This window comes from Mercurialis annua, linkage group LG6, assembly GCF_937616625.2.
Source record: "Mercurialis annua linkage group LG6, ddMerAnnu1.2, whole genome shotgun sequence".
In the NCBI taxonomy this organism is placed as follows: Eukaryota; Viridiplantae; Streptophyta; class Magnoliopsida; order Malpighiales; family Euphorbiaceae; genus Mercurialis; species Mercurialis annua.
Genome location: NC_065575.1, coordinates 42,691,769 through 42,715,016, shown reverse-complemented (window position 1 = coordinate 42,715,016; position 23,248 = coordinate 42,691,769). Strand labels below are relative to the sequence as shown.

General features: G+C 35.0%; 2 protein-coding genes and 1 long non-coding RNA gene across 4 annotated transcripts; 2 read left to right on the top strand and 1 right to left on the bottom strand.

Annotated features, from left to right (window-relative positions):
* Positions 1-1,166: 1,166 nt before the first annotated feature.
* On the top strand, positions 1,167-3,045 carry LOC126687080 (histone H2A variant 1). 2 transcript variants are annotated; one of them, XM_050381443.1, is made up of 3 exons: positions 1,167-1,281; positions 1,457-1,573; positions 2,501-3,045. In XM_050381443.1, exons 2-3 carry the CDS (start codon positions 1,466-1,468, stop codon positions 2,795-2,797), a joined length of 405 nt encoding a protein of 134 aa, XP_050237400.1. In that variant the 5' UTR covers positions 1,167-1,281; positions 1,457-1,465; the 3' UTR covers positions 2,798-3,045. The 2 variants fall into 2 exon arrangements, with proteins under 2 accessions (XP_050237400.1, XP_050237399.1); XM_050381442.2 differs by having other exon boundaries at positions 1,169-1,281; positions 1,449-1,573.
* A 2,211-nt stretch (positions 3,046-5,256) lies between these two features.
* On the top strand, positions 5,257-7,940 carry LOC126687079 (beta-carotene isomerase D27, chloroplastic). The gene is made up of 7 exons (XM_050381441.2): positions 5,257-5,653; positions 5,755-5,894; positions 6,011-6,103; positions 6,326-6,387; positions 6,657-6,763; positions 7,450-7,542; positions 7,614-7,940. Exons 1-7 carry the CDS (start codon positions 5,401-5,403, stop codon positions 7,643-7,645), a joined length of 780 nt encoding a protein of 259 aa, XP_050237398.1. The 5' UTR covers positions 5,257-5,400; the 3' UTR covers positions 7,646-7,940.
* Positions 6,375-9,413, bottom strand: LOC126687081 (uncharacterized). The gene is made up of 3 exons (XR_007644043.2): positions 9,310-9,413; positions 7,381-7,563; positions 6,375-7,283 (listed from the first exon to the last, which is right to left on the bottom strand). It is a non-coding gene; the product is annotated as an uncharacterized LOC126687081 (long non-coding RNA).
* Between the last annotated feature and the right edge of the window lie 13,835 nt (positions 9,414-23,248).

The window sequence follows — 23,248 nt, the reverse complement described above, 5'->3', positions numbered from 1 at the left end:
ATCTATAACTAATTCAATACCCAATGTCCAAATAAGAGAAAGTACTATTAGTAATCCATTTATTATAGGATGAATTGCATATAAAATCGTCACATTCATTATTGTAATTTTATCACACGATTTTTAAAGTTTTCAATATGATTCGCCATCTTTTAATTTTTTTGTATGTATAACACGGTTCAAAAATCCAACGTTTTGTAATTAATAAGGCGATCGAAAAATGACATAACAGGATAAGTTAGATGTCACAAGTAACCGATATAAATTGCAAAATTATAAATGTCTAACAAAATAAAGGCAGTACTTTATGAGCATTGATAAAACTGTAAAAAAATTAAAAAAAAACATTGAATGAAATTGACAACTTTTCAAATTGTGATAGAATTACGGCCATGTTTTGTTCATGAAATATGTGCGGAATGGAATAACTATTCCATATAGAATGACTATTATTCAATTTGGTTCATGGAATAGTTATACTATGAGATTGCTATTCCATGATTTTGTAGAATAAACACTCCTCTTAAAAAGTAAAGAGTAGTTATCAATTCGTTATGGAATATCTATTCTATTCCATCATTTTTTAATTTGATGAACCAAACATGGTTTACAATTAGTTTAAAAGTGACAATTTCATATGTAATTAACCTTTTATAATGTGTAGGCATTATTATTTTTTAAAATTAAAAATGTAAACGAAATGTATACTTATACTCTTGAACTTTAACATATAGTTAACTACACACCGTAATTTTGACAATGATTATTTATAGAGCTACTCGAGGTCAAACGACGTTCAATCTACTTGAGTTCGAGATAAAGTTCAGTAAAAAATGAAAAAAATTATCATATTAATGTATATAATTTATTTTTTTATTATAAACATGAGATTCAGTTAGTTAGTTTGAAATACACCTAAATTCAAAGGTATGAATAGTCATTATAATAAAAATAAATTACTCTAATTAATACTCGAGAAGCTCGAGCTCGACTTAAATTGAACTCGAGTAGCGGAGCTTGAATTTTTTTGAATTGATCTTAAATTTTGTTTGAGTCAAAGGGTCCGATGACCTGGCAGTATCACAGAAACGAAGGGATAGGATGGTAATTCAACAGAAATAAAAAGGAATTTGGTTTCCCACTCGAAAACTAAAACAAAACCGCCGAAAATTTTGGTTTCCAAAGATTTCAAAATCCCGCCTTCTGATTTCATTTATTTTTAAAGAAAATAAATTTTCATTACGCTCTCTAATTTTCAAACAAACAACACCACATCTTCAGGTTTGTCCCTCTCTCTCTTATCTTACAGTCAATCGATCCAATTTTAGTTTAATTTTTTGATTGATTCGTTTGTTTCAGATTGTTTTCTTGATTTTGTATGCGAATTCCAATTTCAATTTGGTTACCTAATCATTAAAGAACCTGATTTTGTATGTTTGTTTTTTAAGTTTTTCAGAAAGAAAAGATGGCCGGAAAAGGAGGAAAGGGGCTGACGGCAGGGAAAACTACGAAAGATAAGGATAAAGATAGCAAGAAGCATCCTATTTCCCGCTCTTCTCGTGCCGGAATTCAGGTCAGTTCATTCCTTTTTCTTTAGGGTTTCGAAATCGTTTTGTATTTGTTTGAAACATGTTATATTTTTGTTTGTTGAATAAATGTTGGCTGGTTAACACATTGTGTTTGCAGTGACCATATTGGACTGAAACTAGTAATGGCTTTGTTTATTTTGCCTGTTGATTATGTGGGAATTTGGTAGGTTGTAAATTGGGAGATTTAGACCTAAACTTATTTACACCAACAGTTGGGTGTCACTTTAATTTTGATGCCAAATATCTTACTATCATGTGGATAAGTATTACATTGGAAGATTCAGACCAAGAACTATTAATTAACATTAGCACGATTTGTCTTAGATTCAAGAAGTAATCTGATTATGTCAAATCTCAAAAGCTTTTATGGTCTTTAATAGTAGAGATGTAGAAGTTTTTGGGGGGTTAAGTATTCACTCCATATAGAAAATGATTTGAAATGAGTGTAAGGAAAGGAAAACCCACTTGCTGTAGGATCTAATTTCATGTCTGTTGGAATTTTGATTGTACAAACTACAAATGGTTCGGATCTCACAAACCATGCATTCTAGTGATTTAGTCTTAGTTATGTCATTGGACCCGGAGCTATTACCCATGCTGAAAAACACTAAATCAACTCTAGAACTATTGGTAATTATCATTGCAAGAACTGCATTTGGTTAGTTTGCTGTTTAGTTCTGAATTCCACTTGAAATGGTAGTAGCACAAACACTTTATTCAATCAACATTTCCCATGTTAGAAACGTTTCGGAAACTTAGGGTTTCAAAAAACCTTACAATGATATTGTTTTGCTGTGTTTGTGTGCCAAGTGTCCCGTATTTCATTACCAGTGTTCGTACTATATTTTTACCTTGTGTGGAGTTTGTATATATATTCTCACATCTTATATTTGTGCATATGTGCTGTATAGTTTCCTGTTGGTAGGATTCACAGGCATCTGAAGCAAAGGACATCAGCACATGGAAGAGTTGGTGCAACAGCTGCTGTTTACTTAGCTTCAATTCTGGAGTATCTGACTGCTGAGGTTCTTGAGCTCGCCGGAAATGCGAGCAAAGATCTCAAGGTGAAGAGAATCACCCCGAGACATCTGCAGCTTGCCATTAGAGGAGATGAAGAACTTGACACTCTCATCAAGGGCACTATTGCCGGTGGCGGTGTCATTCCTCACATCCATAAGTCTCTTATCAACAAAACAACCAAAGATTGATCTCATTTCTCAACTAGTTTTTCTTTAACTTCAGAATTGTTAGTATTTGTGTTTAATGTGACTTATCTTTGTTAGGGTACTCTAGTTTAGGTTTTTTAATTGTGTGTTTGTTGGGAGTATTAATTTCTAGGACTTCTATTTGCTTAGTAGTATATAATATTTGACATGTAGATTCTATTTAGGATCTGGCATCTCTATGTAGATTTGAAATGCTGCTGCTTGTTGGATCTACAACTTTAAATTTCGTAGCTCTCTTCATATTATTGCACTTTGCTGTGCTTTATTTGTTTTTTCATCATATTCCTATAACTTGATATTTGTGGCCAAATTCCATTGAATGGGCCCAGGGTTTTGGCTTAGTTAATGGGCTAATTAGGAGAATACCTAAAAAACTAAAATATTTGTAAATTAACCTCAAAAACTGAAAGTTTATAAGCGTACCTAAAAAAAATAAATATTTATTTTTTTACTCCGCAATTTATTTTTTTACTCCGCAGTTTCAAACGGTTTCATATACAGTTTATAATAGAGTTTCAAACGGTTTATAAAGGTTTCATAAAAATAGAGTTTCAAACGGTTTCAAATACAGTTTTAAAAAACACAATTTGAAACTGTTTTATAAAAACGTTTCAAATAGAGTTTCAAACGGTTTCAAATAGAGTTTCTAATAGAGTTTCAAACGGTTTGTAACAGTTTCATAAAAATAGAGTTTCAAACGGTTTCAAATACAGTTTCTAATAGAGTTTCAAATGGTTTACAACAGAGTATTTTTAAAAAACTTTGACATCTTTGAAACCGTTTATAATACAGTTTCAAACAGTTTAAAAAAAACGGAGTATTTTTACAAATTTTTTCAGAGTAAAAAAATAAATTTCGGAGTAAAAAAATAATTTTTTCGAAAAAAAAGGTAGACAAATAATTTTTCAAAAAACGGAGTATTTTTACAAATATTTTGAAAAACGGAGTATTTTTTGCAAATTTCTCTTAGTTAATTGATCACTATAGTCATCTTAATCTTTAGCCCATTATATTTTATGGAGTGCTACTGAGTAGGTGTGCATTATTTGGGTACAACTGAATTAACTGACATAGCCAAATTAAAATTTTAATTTGTTTTGGTTTTTAATTAATTTGGTTCAATTATAATTAATAGTTTTGAACATTTTGTTTGATTTTGTTTAGTTTGGTTTTTTGTACGAATTTTTGAATAATTGAACTGATCATATTATATATTATGTGTATTGTTATATTTAAATATGTTTTAAAAAATTTAAGATATTTTATTATTTTTATAGGATTTGGATATAAATTTACCCTCTAAATTTGTATAGAACAAAACATTAACACCAAATTATTATTTTGATTTCTATACAATAATTTGATTACAGTTATGGTTATGAAAAAAATTTAAAGATTTGGTTATGGTTAGTTGGATAGGTTCAGTGATGAACTGATTGATCCACACCCCCAAAGCTCTGAGTAAAATATATCATGTTTTTTTTTTAAATAAGAATCGAACAAGTTGATCGTCGGAGATGCATCTAGGAAGTTCAGCTAGATGCATCTGAGTTAAATATATCATGTTTAACAAACTGTTAAGTTGAAACTTGACACAGTTGTATTATGACGTTCCACATTATCTAAATCTGATTAAATATATACTATTGATTTTAATCATATGATTATGTCATCATGATCACTATTATGCCGGTTTAGATCAATTCAATACCAAAATATAACTAGGATGGGTCCCTTTTTATTGTTTGGCTTGAATTTTTTATTTTTTAAACGAGCTGCTGATTCTTTATTATGTATTCATATATAGTTTTGTCTTTCTCATAGCTCCTTTCTTTCATTGTGAGCATAGAGCATCCAATTTTATAAATTTTATAATTCGGCTGTTCACCAAAACTTTGCTTTTAACATAAAAACATAGTTTTTTTGTTGTTGTCAAAGATACAAACATAGTTGTAGTCGATGAAGGTTGTGTTTGATTAATGACATAACATTATTAAATTAAGCCATATTTAAATTTGAGATTTCAGAATCGAATATATGATTGTTGTGTGGGTATCAAATCGGGTTGATTATCATGTTCATATAGTATTGATCGATTTTTTTGATACAAAAAGAAAGGCAAATGCCTAAATCCGGTTGGACTGCACAATAGGAGGCGGTCCTTTTCTCGGAAAAATTCGAACCCCGCATTTAATAAAGATCAATACGTATACAACTCATTAACCGTTTCAACATGAACAAGGAAATATTTAATTTCAATTATAATTTATTATTTTTTAGTATTAAAAAGTTATGTTCGCTTGATGATGCATACCCCAATTTGTTGTAATAAAATATGTACAAAATAAATGAAGTTGAAAATATTAAACTAATGCACCCGACTAAGGACAATCAAGCATCTTTTGCCGTATTCAGGTCTTATGAGTGTGTGAAACATTCCAAAATCCACCTTACGGAATCTCTACAATGACTATTGATAAAATGCTCAACGTTCTATATATTTATATAACATCACATTAATCAATAAATTTTAGTACTATACCATACAAACTAAGTGTCTTATTATTTCTTTGTAAACATCAAATATGGAAGCAAGATGTCTTTTACAAAACATAAGCCCTATTCCATTTCAGCCTCTGCCGATAAGGCGTACTAATAAACTGAATCGCTCGCCTGTTTTTGCAGTGCTCACTAGACCAGTACACGAGAATATACGAGTAAAAGAGTTGAAAAGTCGAGATGAGCTAGCGGACATGACGAGAAACACCGTTTATAACGATAGTTGGCTCGATCAGCTAGCTATAAACCATCTTTCGCAAAGTGTTCAAGCCGCAACAGGTTACATAGTTTCTTCTTTCCAAATTTATCGCTATCTATTTCTCGGATTATTTCGCATTTTTCAGGAGAAAAAACAAATTTTTAAAATTTTATATATGCAGGGTTGAGGAATAAAAAGAGTGGTTACGAAAGCTTGGTGCAAGCAGCTATGGATGCATCACAGAAATTCAAGCTGACACATCAGCGTGAACTCGTGCTTGAAGCTCTCGATAAGGCTATCCCTAGACCAATTCTTGACCTGGCAAGTTCATGGCTTCTATTTTTTTGATTTTTTTTAGTTCATGTACTGCAATCATATAAATTATTCATAACATGTAAAACAAAAAAATGTGTGGTTGATGTGTTTTTGGGTTGCAGATAAAGATGGTGCTGCCCCAATCTAAATTTACAAGAGAATATTTTGCTGCTTTCACTACCTTGTTTTTCGTCTGGCTGATCGGACCATGCGAGGTATGCGGATATTCCTGCTACAAGCTAGGATATTACCTGTTTATTTTTATTGTTGTTACTTTTTCTAATGAAATCACTACCTCTTTGAACGTGACAAAAAAATTCATAATATGTTCCTATATGTGGTAAAATCATATAAATAGTGGATTTTGTCATATATGTAAAACATATTTATATATATTCTATACTAACAGGACTGACCATGATAATTTTACAAACAAGGTGCGGGAATCAGAATTCAATGGGAGAAAAGAGAAGAATGTAGTCTATATAAAAAAATGCAGGTAATTTTATTACCTTTGCTCTATATTAGAATTGTACATGACACATTTGATGGGGTCCTATGTCACCAACCTAAGACACTTTTTTATTTTTAAAATATATAGTGCTCCTATAAGTGTGTTGCTTTCACACTATTTTCTCCATTACTACCACCATGAGCATCCTAATAATGACAATGATTATCGTCATCATCCGAATTTTTTAAATTACTACCACCAACAATCGATCAATTTGACACTTCTCTTGTTCTGCTCTTTTAACATTTTTGCAGGTTTTTGGACGAAACCAATTGTGTTGGGATGTGTACTAATCTTTGTAAGGCTTCAAGTCAGACCTTCATTAAGGAATCACTTGGAATGCCAGTCAACATGGTTCCCAGTAAGTTTCCTCATTCAACACTTCTCGTTTCAACTTCCGTTATCGTATAATCTGAAGCTCTAAAACTTATATATTCATAATGTATTCTTGACAAAAACTGTACTTTTATTGTTTTCCGAATGCATTTCTGTTTCCGTACTATGTAGCTTCTAGGAAAGGTTATGATATTAACGGACTAGTTTGAAACAATCTTAGGATATTGCAGAGTAACGGAAAACAGAAAATGAGTGGTACTTTTCAGAAAACATCCTAACTTTTGTTTTATAAACAGAGAAAAGGTTAAAATTATAGATTTTCTCTTATGGCAATGCAAAAATAATTTGAAAAGAAATGATAGTTTGAGAAGTAATAGTACCTGCACTAGAGAATGTGGACGCCATGCTCATCATGTCAATAGAGGGCCCTCAGTTAACCACTGAGGACACAAAATTGCATGTAGACCCACGGTTAGTGCCTTCTATTCCACCATGTCCATCGCAAGATACTGTTTTCATTCGTTTCCCATGAAGCCAATCATTACCTACAGAATATGTAATAACACCACAAGCACCCTTGCTTAAATTCTAGCCGTCTAATCAAGTGCCAATCATACCACAATCAAAAAAAGGACAAATTACCAAATAATGGTGATAAACCGCAGCCATGAATTCAGCTTCTTAATAGTTCTGTGCCATCTGATTTTGCAGATTTTGATGATATGAGCTGTGAGATGATATTCGGACAAGAACCACCTTTGTTAAAAGAAGATCCAGCATTCAAGACACCATGCTATAAACTATGTAAACTTCATTTCACTCCTTCTATAGCAGAATCTGAACGACTGTTTTTAACCTGTGTGATTCTTGTGCAGGTAAAGTAAATCAAAAACATGCAACGAAATGATCTAGCTAACGAGGGACATGAAGAAGGGCAGTCCATATGAGAATTATATACTTTGACAGTTCATTGTCATACATCAAACTTTACGCTTTATACAATAAACTATTCATGGACATCTTAACTGGAAAATGTAAAGAGTTGCCATTGGTATAGCTTTCTAATTCCATATGTTCAGGAACAGTCAAATTGATACTTCTAAAGTTTTTCATAGGTAGGGATATATTATGACATTACTATAATTTATGCATCTGGTGTAAAACAATAGTAAAGATGACAAATAATTGTTCATAATTGCACTTTTTTATGTGTCCACTGTAGCCCCTTTCTTTATTCTAGATTTTATGTATTCTCTAAAAGTCTTAAGATTTAAAGGATTCAACATAATTGTGTAGCAAACATAGCTACAATACAATTACAAATTTTCATGATAGCTCTATTATAAACAGAACATGTTTAGCGATTAGCTCCAAACATAATGCAGCATAGTTTTCTTCTAAATCAATGATGAGGCATAGACTAGGATGATACATACAACTGTAATTTCTTAATCAAGCTAGTTGAAAAGCCAATATAGACTTCCATAATGAAAAGTGCTTTGACTGTAGATTTAATGTAGGGTTTAAAATCAGCATGGTGGACCAAAGATTGTCTCCCACTTTTTCATTATGCTGCTAAGTGACCAAACAAGGACTCGTCTACTGTCTTTTCGGCTGTGTATAAGAGAGTGACCGTGTACTTTAGCAATTAAAAATTTAAAGCTGAAAGTGGACTACTCTTAATAACTCTTTTTAAATAAATACGAGGCTTAATGGAGACACAAGGCACATCTGGGGTCCTAGAAATATGACTCGAGTGTTATTTGAATCTGAAATCCCTAACACCAAGTTTTGTTTAGAAAGTCTAGAAGTGCATGAGTTGAATTCAATTGAAGCTTAGTCGGTTAATTCTCATGTTCCAAATGTTCATAGTAGCTGAGTTCAACTCTTTCACCTTGAAAAATAATTGCTAAAATCATGCTAAAATTGATAAAATTCTGCAAAAATTCAAAGCCATAGCACTTGGAAGGTTCACGAATGGAAGCTGAAATGTGTTTGGTGAAATCTCATGTATGAAAAGCTAGTAATTGCTAAAATCGTTCCATTCTGTAAAGAGGAAAAAGAAAACATTTTAAGAAATGAAATCATAGAAATAGTAAAATGATTTTTAAGGAATTCAAACTAGGTGGCACACGCACTTCATTCGATCATAAATGTGTCAGACACTTGACGTATTAGACACGAAATTTCACTGTTTAGCCGTGTCCGTATTCGTGCTACCTAGAATTCAAATGAATTGAGTACTTCTAAAACAAAAAAGGAGGCATTTTATGAACTCTTTGGAAACAAAAATTCAGGCTGCCATTAACACCAAAACAATAACACTCATAACAAACTGAAAACTCATGAATTCTGTCAAGTAGAATTCGTAAAAATTCAAGCTTAATAAGAAGATCATGAGCTATATATTATCATCATAGTTCAGCAATTCAATTAAACAAACCTGCAATCAAGTTTTGGATCCTTAAAATAACACATTAAACAAAATTCACCAGAAATCTAATTTCAAACATAATAAAAACTATAAAATCAAATAAAAGAATAATATCAAATTGAGAAAACTAAATTTACCATTCATTATTAGCTCTGAGAGATCTCACAGTCAAAGAGGAGTTGAAGCACGTAATTCAAGTTTCATGACTACAAGCATTAATATTGCTACCGCCATTTATTTAATATTCATATGCTTTCAAAGAACGGAAATAAATTGCCATTCTAATTCATTAAAATGGGCTTTCCTAATTTCTATTTGTTAGTCCAAATATAAATGTAAATGGACTGTATAAGTTTCTTAATGGGCCTGATCTATTTGAACACAAACCCTACATTTTTGTTGTAAAGCCCACTCCTAAAGGAAGGCAAAGTCGTTTGTGGTCAATATCGTGTGAATATTCTCAAAAAAAAAAAAATGTGATGAGTGTTGTCGCCTGCCGACACACATTAACAATTTCTTAATTTTTATTTTATAAAATATAGTTACTGTGGTTGAATGATTATAGAATTATCTTTCATTAGAAAAAATAGAATGAGAACTAAGTATAAAAAGCCAAAAAATATTATAGATACAATACAAACGGAAAAGAAATTGATAAACTAAGAAATTAAAATCAAATAAGCTTGCTATTATCCATAATTAATTTAAAAATATTTCAAAATAAGATGTCGATCGAGTCGAATTTAAATTAGAGTTATTCGTGTTGATTATCAAGTCAAATTTGAACATTGAACTATTTAGTCGGCGTGCTAGCGATCTACTTAATTTATTTATTTTTACGTTTCATAAACAATTTATAATATTGTTCTTATTTTATAGTAAATTTATTTTTTAAATTTTTTTTATATATGTAGTTGAATGGAATTTACATAGCATATTTTTAAATAAGATTTGTTTTTTTTAATTGAGAAAGAATAATTGTTAACATTCGTAGAAAATTTGATCCCAAAATCCAAAGATAAATTTTTAACAAGTGCACATACCATTGCTATAACTCATTAGTTTGTGTACTCTTTGGATAACAGGATAATAAATTCACCATATAATTTCTTCTTCCTTATTCGACAAATTCTAACAATTAGCTTCGTTTGCTTTTATTGATTGATTCATGAGAAAGTAGCAAATTCAATAAATGAGAATTTAATACTCCCTCCGTCCCACTCTAATTGACAAAATATGGAATTTTTGGTGTCCCATTCTAATTGACAAAACTAACATAACTATAATTTTTTTCTTTAATTTTTTATTTTTACCCTCATTTAAAGTCATGCCTTTTATGAAAAAATGGTGAATATTTAATGAAAATTTGACTAATATACTAATAGCATTAATTAGCTCTACTATCAATAGAAAGGTATACAAGTAACTCTCTATGTCATTTATTAGTTTATATTGGTTATTATAATTTAGTTATTTTGTCAATTACAGTGGGACGGAGGGAGTAACATTTAACTATCAACCTTCTCGATAGGTAGGAGACGTACAAAACAAAATTAAACGAAACATTTGGGTCAAGAATTTGGCCTTTGTGTCTATGCCAATGAGGGGCCCAACTCAACTAGGGCATGGGCCACAAGCCCTTATCATAGAAAAGTACAATAGAATTTTGTTTTCAAGACCCACACATTTGATAAGTGTGGGACTGTTGTATTTGCATATGCACCTTTCATTTAATCAATCAATTATATTCCTTATTACATAATAATCCAAATACATGCTAATGGCATGATAAAAATGCAATTCCAGACATTGAAGCCCAAAAAGGTTTTCCTCCATATATTTATGAGAAATATCTATAATTAATTTAAATTCATCACAAAAAAATTATAAATATATAACAAAAGATGCAGTCACAAATTTACATCGGATTTCTCAATGTTGATCCATTGATTTTGGTAACGGAATTGTAAATAAATTTATGACGTATTACATATTTCGTCACGAATTATTTATAACGTCTAAACTTGTGACAACCAAAAATTTGTAATAAACCTTTCATAAATGCATATATGTGACGGATTTATGATAATTTTTTTATCATAAACTGCCTTCATGGAATGATTAGAATGCTTAACAAAAACTATCATTGGCTTTAATAAAAGAAGGTTAGCTTAACACATTATAGAAAGCAAACCTAAGCTTAAAATTCAATGGAATAGGGGCCAAGCTCTTCAGGCAAAAGGACTAGTGCTATAAATATGCAAATGAAACATAATTTCAGAAGCTCTTTCATACAATAAATAGGCACATGGCATGCTTGTATTAATTACCTACATTATAATGAGTACTCAAACTTTATGAATGTATGCCCCATTTTAATGGTACTTTTCATTACTCATTCAAAGTATAGTGTGCATTTACTTAAAATCAAGCCGGATTGATTCAAACTTTTGTTAGTAAAATAAACTGAACCAATTTTACAAAAAAAAAAATAAGTATATTAAAAGTTAAAACAACGGGTTTGGTTCATATTTTTGATATGCAATAAAAGTGAACTAATTTTTTATAAATTTTAAAATCAAAGTGAGCCAAAAAAAGTATTTTATTTATAATATTAAAATTGTTTTTTACATATTTGTATTGATTATCCGATTTAATTTTGATTTTTATATAGTTGCATTCATTAATAGTTTTTGGCAGAAGGTTTTTTTTTTAGAAACACCATATGAATCATTTTAATTTTTCTTTTTTCATTTGGACCCTCAATATTTTCAAGCAGTGCAAATAAACATCCACGCTTGTAGTCAAACAAACAAATAAGTAAAAATGTTGAAGGTTCAGACGATGAAAAAATAACTAATTCTTTTTAAAAAAAATTAAAGGACTTTTTTTTACTTTTAGCCATAGTTTTTCCATCGGTAAACTTAAAATTGTGGACTCTGGGTGTGGAGCCGAAGGGACCCTTAAACTTATAATTATGATCTCTTAGTTATGTTGCTGCCAGTGGGACAAATATGTGTCTTTTTCTTCTGGGTTTCTGCTACTGTTTCTACAATTTAAAGCATCTTCTTCTACCTTTTTCAGCAAAATTAAGAGGTTGTTTTTACTACAATTTGGCTTTGGAGAATAGCTCAGATTGAATCAACTCAGAGCTTAGCATTAGCTAACTTATTATTCTTGCTGATCTAGAAATGGATATCTGCCTTGTTGTGGGGTATTATATACTATTAAGTATACGTTCATACATATTTTTTTCATTATAATATAAAAGAAAGACCGAAACGTGAAACATTTAAATGTAAAAAATCCGTACCTGATGGTTCCGGTGATGCTGGATCCGGTCTTGATGTGGCCGGTCTGAGTTTGATCTTCAATCTACACAGAAAAGATAGGTTAGAAGGATTCGAGCCGGTGTTGGCTCGAACACCCTCCGATGCCTAAGTCAGATAGACTGAATTCATAAGAGTTTAGAGTGAATATGAGTAATAAAAGGTCCTTTACCTGACCTAGGTCCATTAATATATAATAGATAGTCATTGCATTGTAGTATGAGTCTTGTTACTGATTTGAGTTCATCTTCTTGTTAAGATAAGGTAAAATTCGTCCTTATCCCTGATTTCACGGGATAAGGGCGTTATCTGGTCTTCTGGTAACACTGCGAGCTGAGTCAGTGACTTCGGACTTGTCTCTGAGTCAGTGACTTCGGGCTTGTCTCTGAGTCAGTGACCAACGCCACCTGTGTGGGTTTTGTGTACAATTCTGGTGGTGTATCCATCATTAGTCCCTCCTAACAAGAATATTTATATCAAGCATTTATGTTTGTTTCATTGTTTCTGTGGAGTGTGTCTGTGACCTTTTGTCTTGTATTTTGAAACGTTGCTTTCTTCGTGCTGTGTCTTCTTATCGAGCTTTCCTCGGCCCACTTCATTTCTTTATTTTGTTCTACATGTTACATACTTGGTTTCTCCTTTATTGTAAAGATGGGTGATAATTTTCTTGATGACTTGACTCTCTCTCTCTCTCTTTTGATAATAATGATGATGTTGTGATTGTCAGGTTTAAACCTGTGTTACCCAATGTGTATGTGAGCAGCTGTTTGACTGACTTCTGTTCCACTGCGATAAAGATCATTCGTGAGGACTACCCCGATTATGATATCAACAAGTTTATGTCGATTGATTTTCGAGCTCTGGGTCAGTGAGCTGCGACAAAGGTTGCAGCTTAAGAAAGATGGGTTGCATGTTTCTCCAGTTCTCCCTTCGTACGCTTCTAGAGATGGCATGAAGGACGCCATGAAATCAGAGGAGAAAAAGAGCTTGCTGATACTACTGTCAAAGATGGCAAGGAGCTTTTGCCTCTTTCGGGACTATTAACTGCGTCCAAGACAATTTCAACCATTATTTGGAGGTTGAAACTTCAGAGGTCCTTAAGCATGATTCTCTTGTCCCTGACTCAATCGAGGAACTTTCTAAAGAGAAAGATTCAGGTGGTCCAAATGAAGGGAGTGACCCTTCTAGAGGAAAAGATGTAGGCCGTATGTTGGACCTGTAGCTAGCTTTCTTTTACTTTGTTTTGGTGCTACCTTGTGAGGTAGTACTTCTTTTGTTTGTACTTTTCTTTAGGGGGTCTTTGTGGTAGACTCCCCCTTTCAGGGAACAATTGCTTGCTTTTTATAAATGTGTGTTGCTATTTCTTTATCTGTAAAGAATCGTACTGTTGACTATGTCATGCGTCTGTGTCATAGGTCTGCGACTAGCTTCTACTAGAGGCATCGAACCGAAAAATGACAAACTTTCAAGATTCTCCTGATGAAGAGGAACTCAATGCGTTTGATGTTGTAAGTCCAAAGGAGTGAGCGACCTTTCCAGAGGAGAACATCGTCTAGGCTCGTAGCCTTTTTACTTCGTGTTTTTTTTGTTCTTGTCCCTTGGGACAATCATTTATTTTGTATTCCAAAATTTCTTGTGGTGAATGTTCTGTGGATGTTTTACAATCCACATTATCCTACATGGAGATCTGCACTCGCCATACAGTACACTGGGTCTGGTACACTACACTGAGTTTGATACAGTACACTGAGTCCTGTACACCATACTAAGTCTGATACAATACACTGAGTCTGATACAATACACTGAGTCTGGTACATTACGTCTATCCCTGTTTGTGTAGGACTCTGTTCAGTCTTAGATATTTCTGGTATGGTTGAACCATATCCATCATTACTTCCTTCCTTTCAAACAAGAATTCTTCAAGCATTTATGTTTGCTCAGTCTTCTGCCAAGGTGAAGAGTCCAAGGGAAAATTTGACGATCCTTCGAGAAAGGAAGAACTTCGTGAGTAGAATACTGATGGTCCAGAGGAGGGAGCGACCCTACCAAAGGAAAATGTTGTTTTTAGCTAGCTTTCGAATACTTTTTGTGTTGCCTCGTGGGACATCACTTCTTTTGTTCTTTTCTTTTGGGGCTCTTACGTTAATTAGAACCGGCCCCTCTATTTCGGAACAATTTTCATGTTTTATGGATCCATTTCAGTTATGTATGAGTGTTTTATACTTCGATACTCTGTGGATATTTTTCAATCCACATTCGTCATACTTGGAGATCCGCATCTGCCATACTTGGAGATCCGCATCCGCCATATTCGATACTTTGTGAATATTTTTCAATCCACGTTTTTCATACTTGGAGATCCGCATCCGCCATACTTGGAGATCCGCATCCGCCATATTTCGATACTTTGTGAATATTTTTCAATCCATGTTTGTCATACTTGGAGATCCTCATCCTCCATACTTCGATACTTTGTGGATATTTTCCAACCCACATTTTCTATACTTGGAGATCCGCATCCGCCATACTTCAAATCTGATGCCGATCTTCATTGCTTCTATTGTTGTGTCATGATTTAAATTTTAAATTTGGACCGCTTCAAAGTTCTTCAATGTTTCTTGTTCGTCTTGCTTGCATTTCCTCAAGTCACTTAAGTCTTTCTGCATGAGGGTGTTGGTCTTGAATCTTTCTTTAAATGCTGATGCTAGGTCTGGGAATAATGTAATCGATCCCGACTTCAGGTAGGAATACCATTTTTGGGCTGATTCCTTCAACGTCGCAGGGAACACACGACACAGCATAGGGTCTCTGACATCTTGCAACATCATTATTGTTTTGAATTTCGAGATATGGCTCTTCGGGTATCCTGTATCATCAAAAGAGTCAAATGCTGGTAATTTAAAACGTGATGGAAACCTTACCAATTGTATTTCAGTTTTCAAGAGGGAGTGTTCGTCCTCTCTATCCTCCTCGTCGACTTTGCCCAGAGCTTCATATATTTTTCTATCGCATCTCTAATTTCCTGATCGATGGTGTCCTTCTCTTCACCTTCATTTCTTTTGTCGCAGATGCAACTCTCTGCTTCTCTCTCTAGAGGTTTGGGTTTGTGAACTGAGTCTTTCCCATGTGGATCTTTTGAGGTGACTTCATCTATGTGGTTCCGGTTTCTTCTAAGATTTTCATCCTTCTTCTGAGGCTTTTTTCTCTTCTCTACCAATGCTTTTTTGAGTTCTTTATCTCATACTTCTTCTTTTCTTCTTATTACTGGCTCCAAGTGCTCTTTTCTGGGTGGGTTTGGCATTCCCTTCTTAGGAGGAACAATCTTTTATGTGCTTTTGTTTGAGTCAGGAACCTTGTGTGTCCTCCGATTACTCCCCAACACCTTTGTGTCTGGGTTGTGCGTCCTCCGATTGCTTTCTATTTTACCATTGATATTTGTTTGTCATTCACTTATTTCTACAGTCCCTCTGCGACCATGGTTTCTCTACTAACTGGTACAATAGTTGTTCCACTGAATGGTACGCCACTTTCTTCTCCGAAACTCTATATCGCGACCTTTCAATCGTTGCAAGATTCCTTAAAAATGATTCAGCCAGTAAATTTAATATTGCTTCAATAAAGTAATGTTTTCGTTCAATTTGATATTTCAATTTTCATTATTCAATAGATCTATATTATTGCTATGACTAATCGTTATTTTACAAGCGTAATATGACGACCACTCTGAATCATAGTGATATAAAATAAGAAACTTATCTGTTTTTCTCAAAGTCGTATTGTTGTTTGGTGGGATGGTACGGCCACAATAATCCTTCCTTCATAGCCGCTTCTGCTATTTTTTGTCGATTTGCCCTTTCGACTTTTCGAATCTCCTGTCCCATTAAAAGAGTCAAAGTTTGGTAATTTATACTGTGAAGGAAATTTTACCAATTATATTTCTGTTTTAAGGGGAGAATCTTCGTCCTCTCGGTCTTCGTCCTCTCCCTTTTCTTCCTTTCAAGAAATCTGTGTCTGCGCCCTTCTCTCTGGCCTCTAGAGCATTGTTCTTTCCTGGTATAGAGGCGGTTCTAGTAGCTTTGTATAGTGCGTTATTCTTTTTCCGGGTTGTAGGCTCGGACTGGCCTTTTCGTGGAGGTTCATCTCCGATTTTCTTTTACTGTCCGAGAGCCTCTGGTCTGCGTCTCCCTTCTGAGTCTTTGTTCTGAGTATGCCTCTCCTTTCCATCCTATCTAGGGACGGGAAAGAAATTGGATGCATAGTCCTCTGATAACCTTGATGAGTAGGATGGGTTCATGGATAGTATCCCGGGTACGACCCTAGTTGCTGATACGCCATTGTTATCTGGTACTGGGGTGTGCCATAGCCTCAGGGTGAAGGTTCTTGTCCTTGAACGCTTCTCCGCATCGGTGGTGGTGTAATGTCATACGACATTCCACTTGTTGCTGGTGGCACGATGTTGCTTCTTGGTGCACTCCTTGTGACTCCTCCGGCGAGGGATAATTGGACCGTTGTTCTCTAGTAAGGCTCTCATTATTGCGACCACTCCTAGTGGCGGTGGTTCTTCCTCCTCATTCATTCTTCAGCGTCTGGGCTGTTGATCTTCATGCCTTTATATTCTTCATCTACGTCTAAGATTACTTGTTCCTCTACGTCTGGGACTGTTGGTCCTCCTGCATTTCTTCATCTACATCTGGAATCACTTGTTCCTCTTCGTCTGGGACTATTGGTCCATTTGCATTTCTTTCATATGTACCACGCTTGCTATATCTTTGAGTTTCTTATATTTCACCTGCGTCTGCGCCTAGGATCTACGTCTGCGCTTGGGACCATTCGTCAATCTACATCTGCGCCTGGGGTTACTCGTTAATCTGTGATATTGTTTTTCATCTTCCTACATTTCTACTCTATATCTGCGTCTGGGATCCGCGTCTGCGCTTGGGACCATTCGTTAATCTACATCTCCGCCTGGGGTTACTCGCTAATCTGTGATGTTGTTGTTCATCTTCCTACCTTTCTACTCTATATCTGCGTCCGGGATCCGCGTCTGCGCTTGGGACCATTCGTTAATCTACATCTGTGTCTGGGGTTACTCGTTAATCTGTGATATTGTTTTTCATCTTCCTACATTTCTACTCTATATCTGCGTCTGGGATCCGCGTCTGCGCTTGGGACCATTCGTTAATCTACATCTCCGCCTGGGGTTACTCGCTAATCTGTGATGTTGTTGTTCATCTTCCTACCTTTCTACTCTATATCTGCGTCCGGGATCCGCGTCTGCGCTTGGGACCATTCGTTAATCTACATCTGTGTCTGTGATCTGCGTCTGGGAGCATCAGTTATTGTTTCCCCAGCACTCTGCGTCTGGGAACATTATCCTCCGATTGTTTCCCCAACACTCTGCGTCTGGGATCGTTCCTTCTTTGGTTCTTTTGCTGGTGCCTTTCTCTTTTTGCTCACTAGTACAGTGATTTATATACTGACTGGTACATTTGTTTCTCTTCCGAGTGTCACAGTAGTTTCTCTTTTGACTGTCACAGTGGTTTCTTTTCCGACTGTCACAGTAGTTTGACTTTCACAGTGGTTTCTCTTCTGAAATTTCATTAAGCAACAGTTCAATCATTGCAAGCTTCGGTAAAAATGATTCAACAAGTAAATTTTAATGCCAGTACAATAAAGTAATTTTTTTTTTTTTTTTGATTTCATTACTTTAATATTTTAATTTAATAGATCCATAATATCGAAACGATTAAACGTTATTCTACAAGAATCATAAGGTTGCCACTTTGAATACTAGTGATATAAAAAGAAAAACTTATCTGTTTGTTTTTGTATGTTGCACTGGTGTCTGCGTCTGGTACACGGTAACTGTTCCTTCTATGACATAGAGATGAAGAAGTTTAGATGAACTAAACTTTCTTGATTCGACAGCTTCATACATTACTTTTGATAGCCACTTATGCTCTGATTTGTTCATTTTCACTCGTAACTTCCAATCGTTTTTTCAATGGTTGTCTATCACCGAGAACCAAAATTAAATTTATTCAAGAACGAATTATCGTTCCCACAGACGGCGCCAAATGATGGTTCCGGTGATGCTGGATCCGGTCTTGATGTGGCCGGTCTGAGTTTGATCTTCAATCTACACAGAAAAGATAGGTTAGAAGGATTCGAGCCGGTGTTGGCTCGAACACCCTCCGATGCCTAAGTCAGATAGACTGAATTCATAAGAGTTTAGAGTGAATATGAGTAATAAAAGGTCCTTTACCTGACCTAGGTCCATTAATATATAATAGATAGTCATTGCATTGTAGTATGAGTCTTGTTACTGATTTGAGTTCATCTTCTTGTTAAGATAAGGTAAAATTCGTCCTTATCCCTGATTTCACGGGATAAGGGCGTTATCTGGTCTTCTGGTAACACTGCGAGCTGAGTCAGTGACTTCGGACTTGTCTCTGAGTCAGTGACTTCGGGCTTGTCTCTGAGTCAGTGACCAACGCCACCTGTGTGGGTTTTGTGTACAATTCTGGTGGTGTATCCATCAGTACCTAATATTATGCTACATTACGTTGATATTTTTATCCATTTCGTGACTTTCTTTTTATTTACAATTTATCATCGCATTCCAATTAAGAAAATTTCATTTGCACATTGTTTTTGAAAAACTAAATAACTGTACTTTTAAATCCTCATATTATATTAGTTTTTTCATATCTATCTTAAATAAAATGCTTTTCTAAATGGATTAATTAAAAAAGGAAATTAATGTGAAACCACTTCTCCGGTTTATAGCATTTGGTCACCCAGGAAGTGACCATCCCATCAAACGCCGAAGGATGGGAAACCTGAAAGTAATCTTCCTTGAAATTCCGGAGTGAATCAATCACTCCGGAGATCAACCCCCCGGGAACAGCCTTCCTTTCACTTCGGAACCGCAGATAGGCAAAATGGTTCCGGTCTTTAAGAGACATGAGGTACAGGCAGCAGAACAACCTCATGCTGGGCACCACCCCGGTCTTCTCGCAGAGCTTCAAGAAGCAGGAGTAATGTCGAACCCCATTAGGGTGAATCTGAGACAAGGGAACCTCGAAGTACCGGCTCAGCTGCTTGTAGTCCTCGCGCAGGGGAAACCGGATCCCAGACTGTAAATGCTCCAGGGTCAGCATGATGGTGTTCGCAGGAGGCACGTCGTTCAGCTTTTGCCCCTCGGGCACCAAAGACAGCTCGTATTCTACAGGAATACCGAACGCTTCCCGGACCGCTCTCAGATAACCCCGGGTGCACCGTGACGCCTTGATATCACGATCATCGTTTTTCTCGCCGACCTCAGGAGCATTTTTCTTCTTTTTTCCCTTCTCGGCTGGTACAGGTCGGGAGGTCCCGGTCTCTTCTACATCCGGGGTGTTACCTCGGAGAGGGCGGACGACCACGAACTCCATAGACGGTTCGTCTGTGCCCATATCTTGATCATCGTAACCCCTCCCTTCTTCATGATCTAAGGTTTCACCCGACATACCTAAAGACACAGAAACTAGCTCGGATGAGACAAGTTCCAAATGGAAAAACTAGATAAACGTGTAGCAAAATCAAAATTACAGATCAAAGACAGAATTCCTAAGGGGTGAAACCATCAGAACATGAAGAACATCGAAATGAATTTCCGGAAATTCTGGAAACTCATTTCTCAAACGAAAAACATAAAACTCAAAACACACAAAAGCAAATCAAATACTGGAAATCAAGCAGTACATATCATCACTCACAGGTACTAAACCAAACACAAAGGATTTAACTCAAACTCCAGAAAACCAGAAACGCCAAACACAAAAGCACAGGTCCGAAAGATCAATATCACAATGGCAGAAATCAAAAACACACATTCAAAACTAGAAAAACAAGAAATTAAAACAAAAAATCTGAAGCGCTTACTTGTATATAGCACAGAGAATCCTTGAGAAAAAAAATCGAGAGCGTAGATAATCCCTTGGCAGAGGAAGCAAGCGCAGCAATAGAAACTTCAGTAAAACATAGCCAGTCTCTCCAACGATAAGGACTAAGCACAGAAAACTTGATGACTCAGAGAAACTATGGAATTTGGAGAAGACGAAGAGCAGAGAAATTTTTTCAGAGCAAAATAAGAAAGTGAAAAACTGAGAGAGAATGTAAAAAGTCTCTAAGTTTTTGAAAAATGCATTTTATACCTGAAAAGAGAGGGAAATTGAAAGGACACGCCTTTAATTTTTCTCTCTCTTTCCACTCATAACGTCTCCTAGAAAATTGCACTAGCAATAACTGCTAAACACGTGGCTGAAACGTGCGCTGAATCACAACCGCCATTTAAGACCCCCACCCAAACAGCTGTCATACACACCAACTCGAAAGGACAGGTCCTTTCACATCACCATATCCCTCCAGCTACTCCCCCTGGCATACGGCTCGGTGTCAGAGTTAGTTGACCATAAGACAATCACGTGACCTGAGATCTCGGTACACACTACCAGCTCGGACATAAATATCCGACATACTGGGGGGGACTAGTGATAACGTAGCACATCTAGTAGGGGTGAAGCAACCTCGCCAGGAACGAACATCACTAAGTCAAGCATTTCACCGACCTGGTAACAATGTCCGACCTTCTTGAAATCATAGAGCACATGACTTGGGGGGTCACCGGATCGATGGGAATTCGAACATCATCCGAGACAATCATGCCTGATAAGGTCGGACCAAGAATTCTATCCGGGCTCTGAGTTATATTCAACTCAGACCTAGGCCGAGCTTCGAGTTCATAAGCCCGAAAGACCGGACCATCTGGTCCGAGCTCCGAGCTACTCTCAGATACAAGAACCATGATAACTTGACTCCCAAGTTATCCGGGCTTCAAGGTTTGACCGGGCTCCGAGGTCCTGCCCAGGAGCGCTCACTCGTGTACCAGATCCTGGGATCACAGAAGATCTTCTGACAGGTACGTGAGGAATGTTCCCTCTGACACACCTAACAACCCGTGCCTCCCGCAGGGATATTCTACCACGTCAGCATAACTGATTTCTGGGACCACTGGGCTCACAGCCTGCCAGCAAGGCAGGTTTGTCCTTAAACTCTAACTATAAATAGAGGGTTTAATGACAAACCCTAGGTAATTTCTCTTTTCTACTCTAAGCACTCTCTTTTTCTCTTCTTCTTCTTTCTCTACTTCAAAACCTTACTTGAGCGTCGGAGTGAACGTCCGGTGACCCCACCGGAGTTCCTTCTGACCTTTGTTTGCTTGTGGTGTGCAGGTCATTAAAGCTCGGATTCTGTTTGGTGATTCATCAGTAACTTATCTTTAATTAATTGTAAATTTTATTTCATTAGCAAATAAATTATGCTGAAATGATATAAATCTGAATATTTTAATATTATAATATGTTTCAGGTTGAGCATATCTTTATGCATTCCTCACGCATATAAAATTACTGTAGGCTTAAGTAAAAATAGTGAAAAATAAAATTACTATACCAGTTTCCAATTTTGCATATATCCGTGTACTTCAGAAACCAGAACTCTAAAATTTGTTCCTATTTTGATTTTATGGTCAACACATAATGTGAACATTTGAAAAAGTGGAGCTGACAGTAACACTTTTCATATAATGACTGCCCGCACCATCCAACTTTGCTTAATTATGGAAAACAACACTATTGACTCTAATTTTCAGAACGAAACTGGGTGTGGAAATGATTATTCACCACTTAAATTCTTACATCAAATAATGCTACATAATTAATTATTGGTTTAATTACTTTTAATTAGCATATTTTATAATTTTAATACATATTTTAAAGTTTAATAATTTAATGTATAAATTATTATTATTTTTACACTTCGAAATACTAAATATTTTTCCATAAAACAATACTGATGTAAACACCGAGGTCGGGTTTTTTCCCATAAAATTGCCCCCTAAATATATAATTCCCAAATGGTGCCTTGTCATTGAATCCGCAAGTCATACTTGCGGATTCATGATGAATCCACAATGAATACGCAAGTATGACTTGCGGATTCATCAGACTATCCCTTAATCACCTTATTAAGGGTAATTAAGGGATGAGTTGGGTTAATGATTGGGCATTATGCCCAATCATTAACCTAAATTATTAAAAAATAATAATTTTAATAAAAAATCACTTTAATATATATCTAATAATTGAAAATTAAAAAAATTGATATTAAATAAAAATTGTTGATAAATTTTTTAAACCTAGCATAATTTAAAAAAAATGTAATAATTAAAATAGTTTAGTATAATTATAAAAATTAATTGTATTTTAATAAAATATTAGGGATTAGTCAAATTTAGGAGAATGTTATAAATTTTTATATTTTATTAAACTTTTAAAAAATGTTAGAGAACTGTAATTGTTAAAATTGAATTTAATTATATGTTTTTATAAAAATGCTAGAAAGTCATAATCGTTATAATTATTTATTGTTAGTAAAATGTCGTTGATATGCATTTGAAATTGCTATAATTTGTGCACAAATACTAAAAATAGAGATTTTAAATTTTTTTAACAAAATTTGTAGTAATATCGACACAATATATCGTTTCTGATATGGTATGATGGACAAATTCTGAACTCCTCCCGTGGAGCAGAATATCACGGTGGTTCAAAATCGGCCCGATTTCGTGATTAGTTTTGTTGTATTTTGTACCAAAATTACAAACAATTTTAAAAGGTCTAATCACTCAAAAACCCCTTACCG

Coding starts and splice junctions, on each gene's coding strand:
- LOC126687080 (XM_050381443.1), top strand. CDS start 1,466: ATGGCCGGAAAAGGAGGAAAGGGGCTGACGGCAGGGAAAACTACGAAA. Junction 1,574..2,500: donor CTTCTCGTGCCGGAATTCAG/GTCAGTTCATTC, acceptor TGTGCTGTATAG/TTTCCTGTTGGTAGGATTCA.
- LOC126687079 (XM_050381441.2), top strand. CDS start 5,401: ATGGAAGCAAGATGTCTTTTACAAAACATAAGCCCTATTCCATTTCAG. Junction 6,104..6,325: donor GGCTGATCGGACCATGCGAG/GTATGCGGATAT, acceptor TTTACAAACAAG/GTGCGGGAATCAGAATTCAA. Junction 7,543..7,613: donor GACACCATGCTATAAACTAT/GTAAACTTCATT, acceptor ATTCTTGTGCAG/GTAAAGTAAATCAAAAACAT.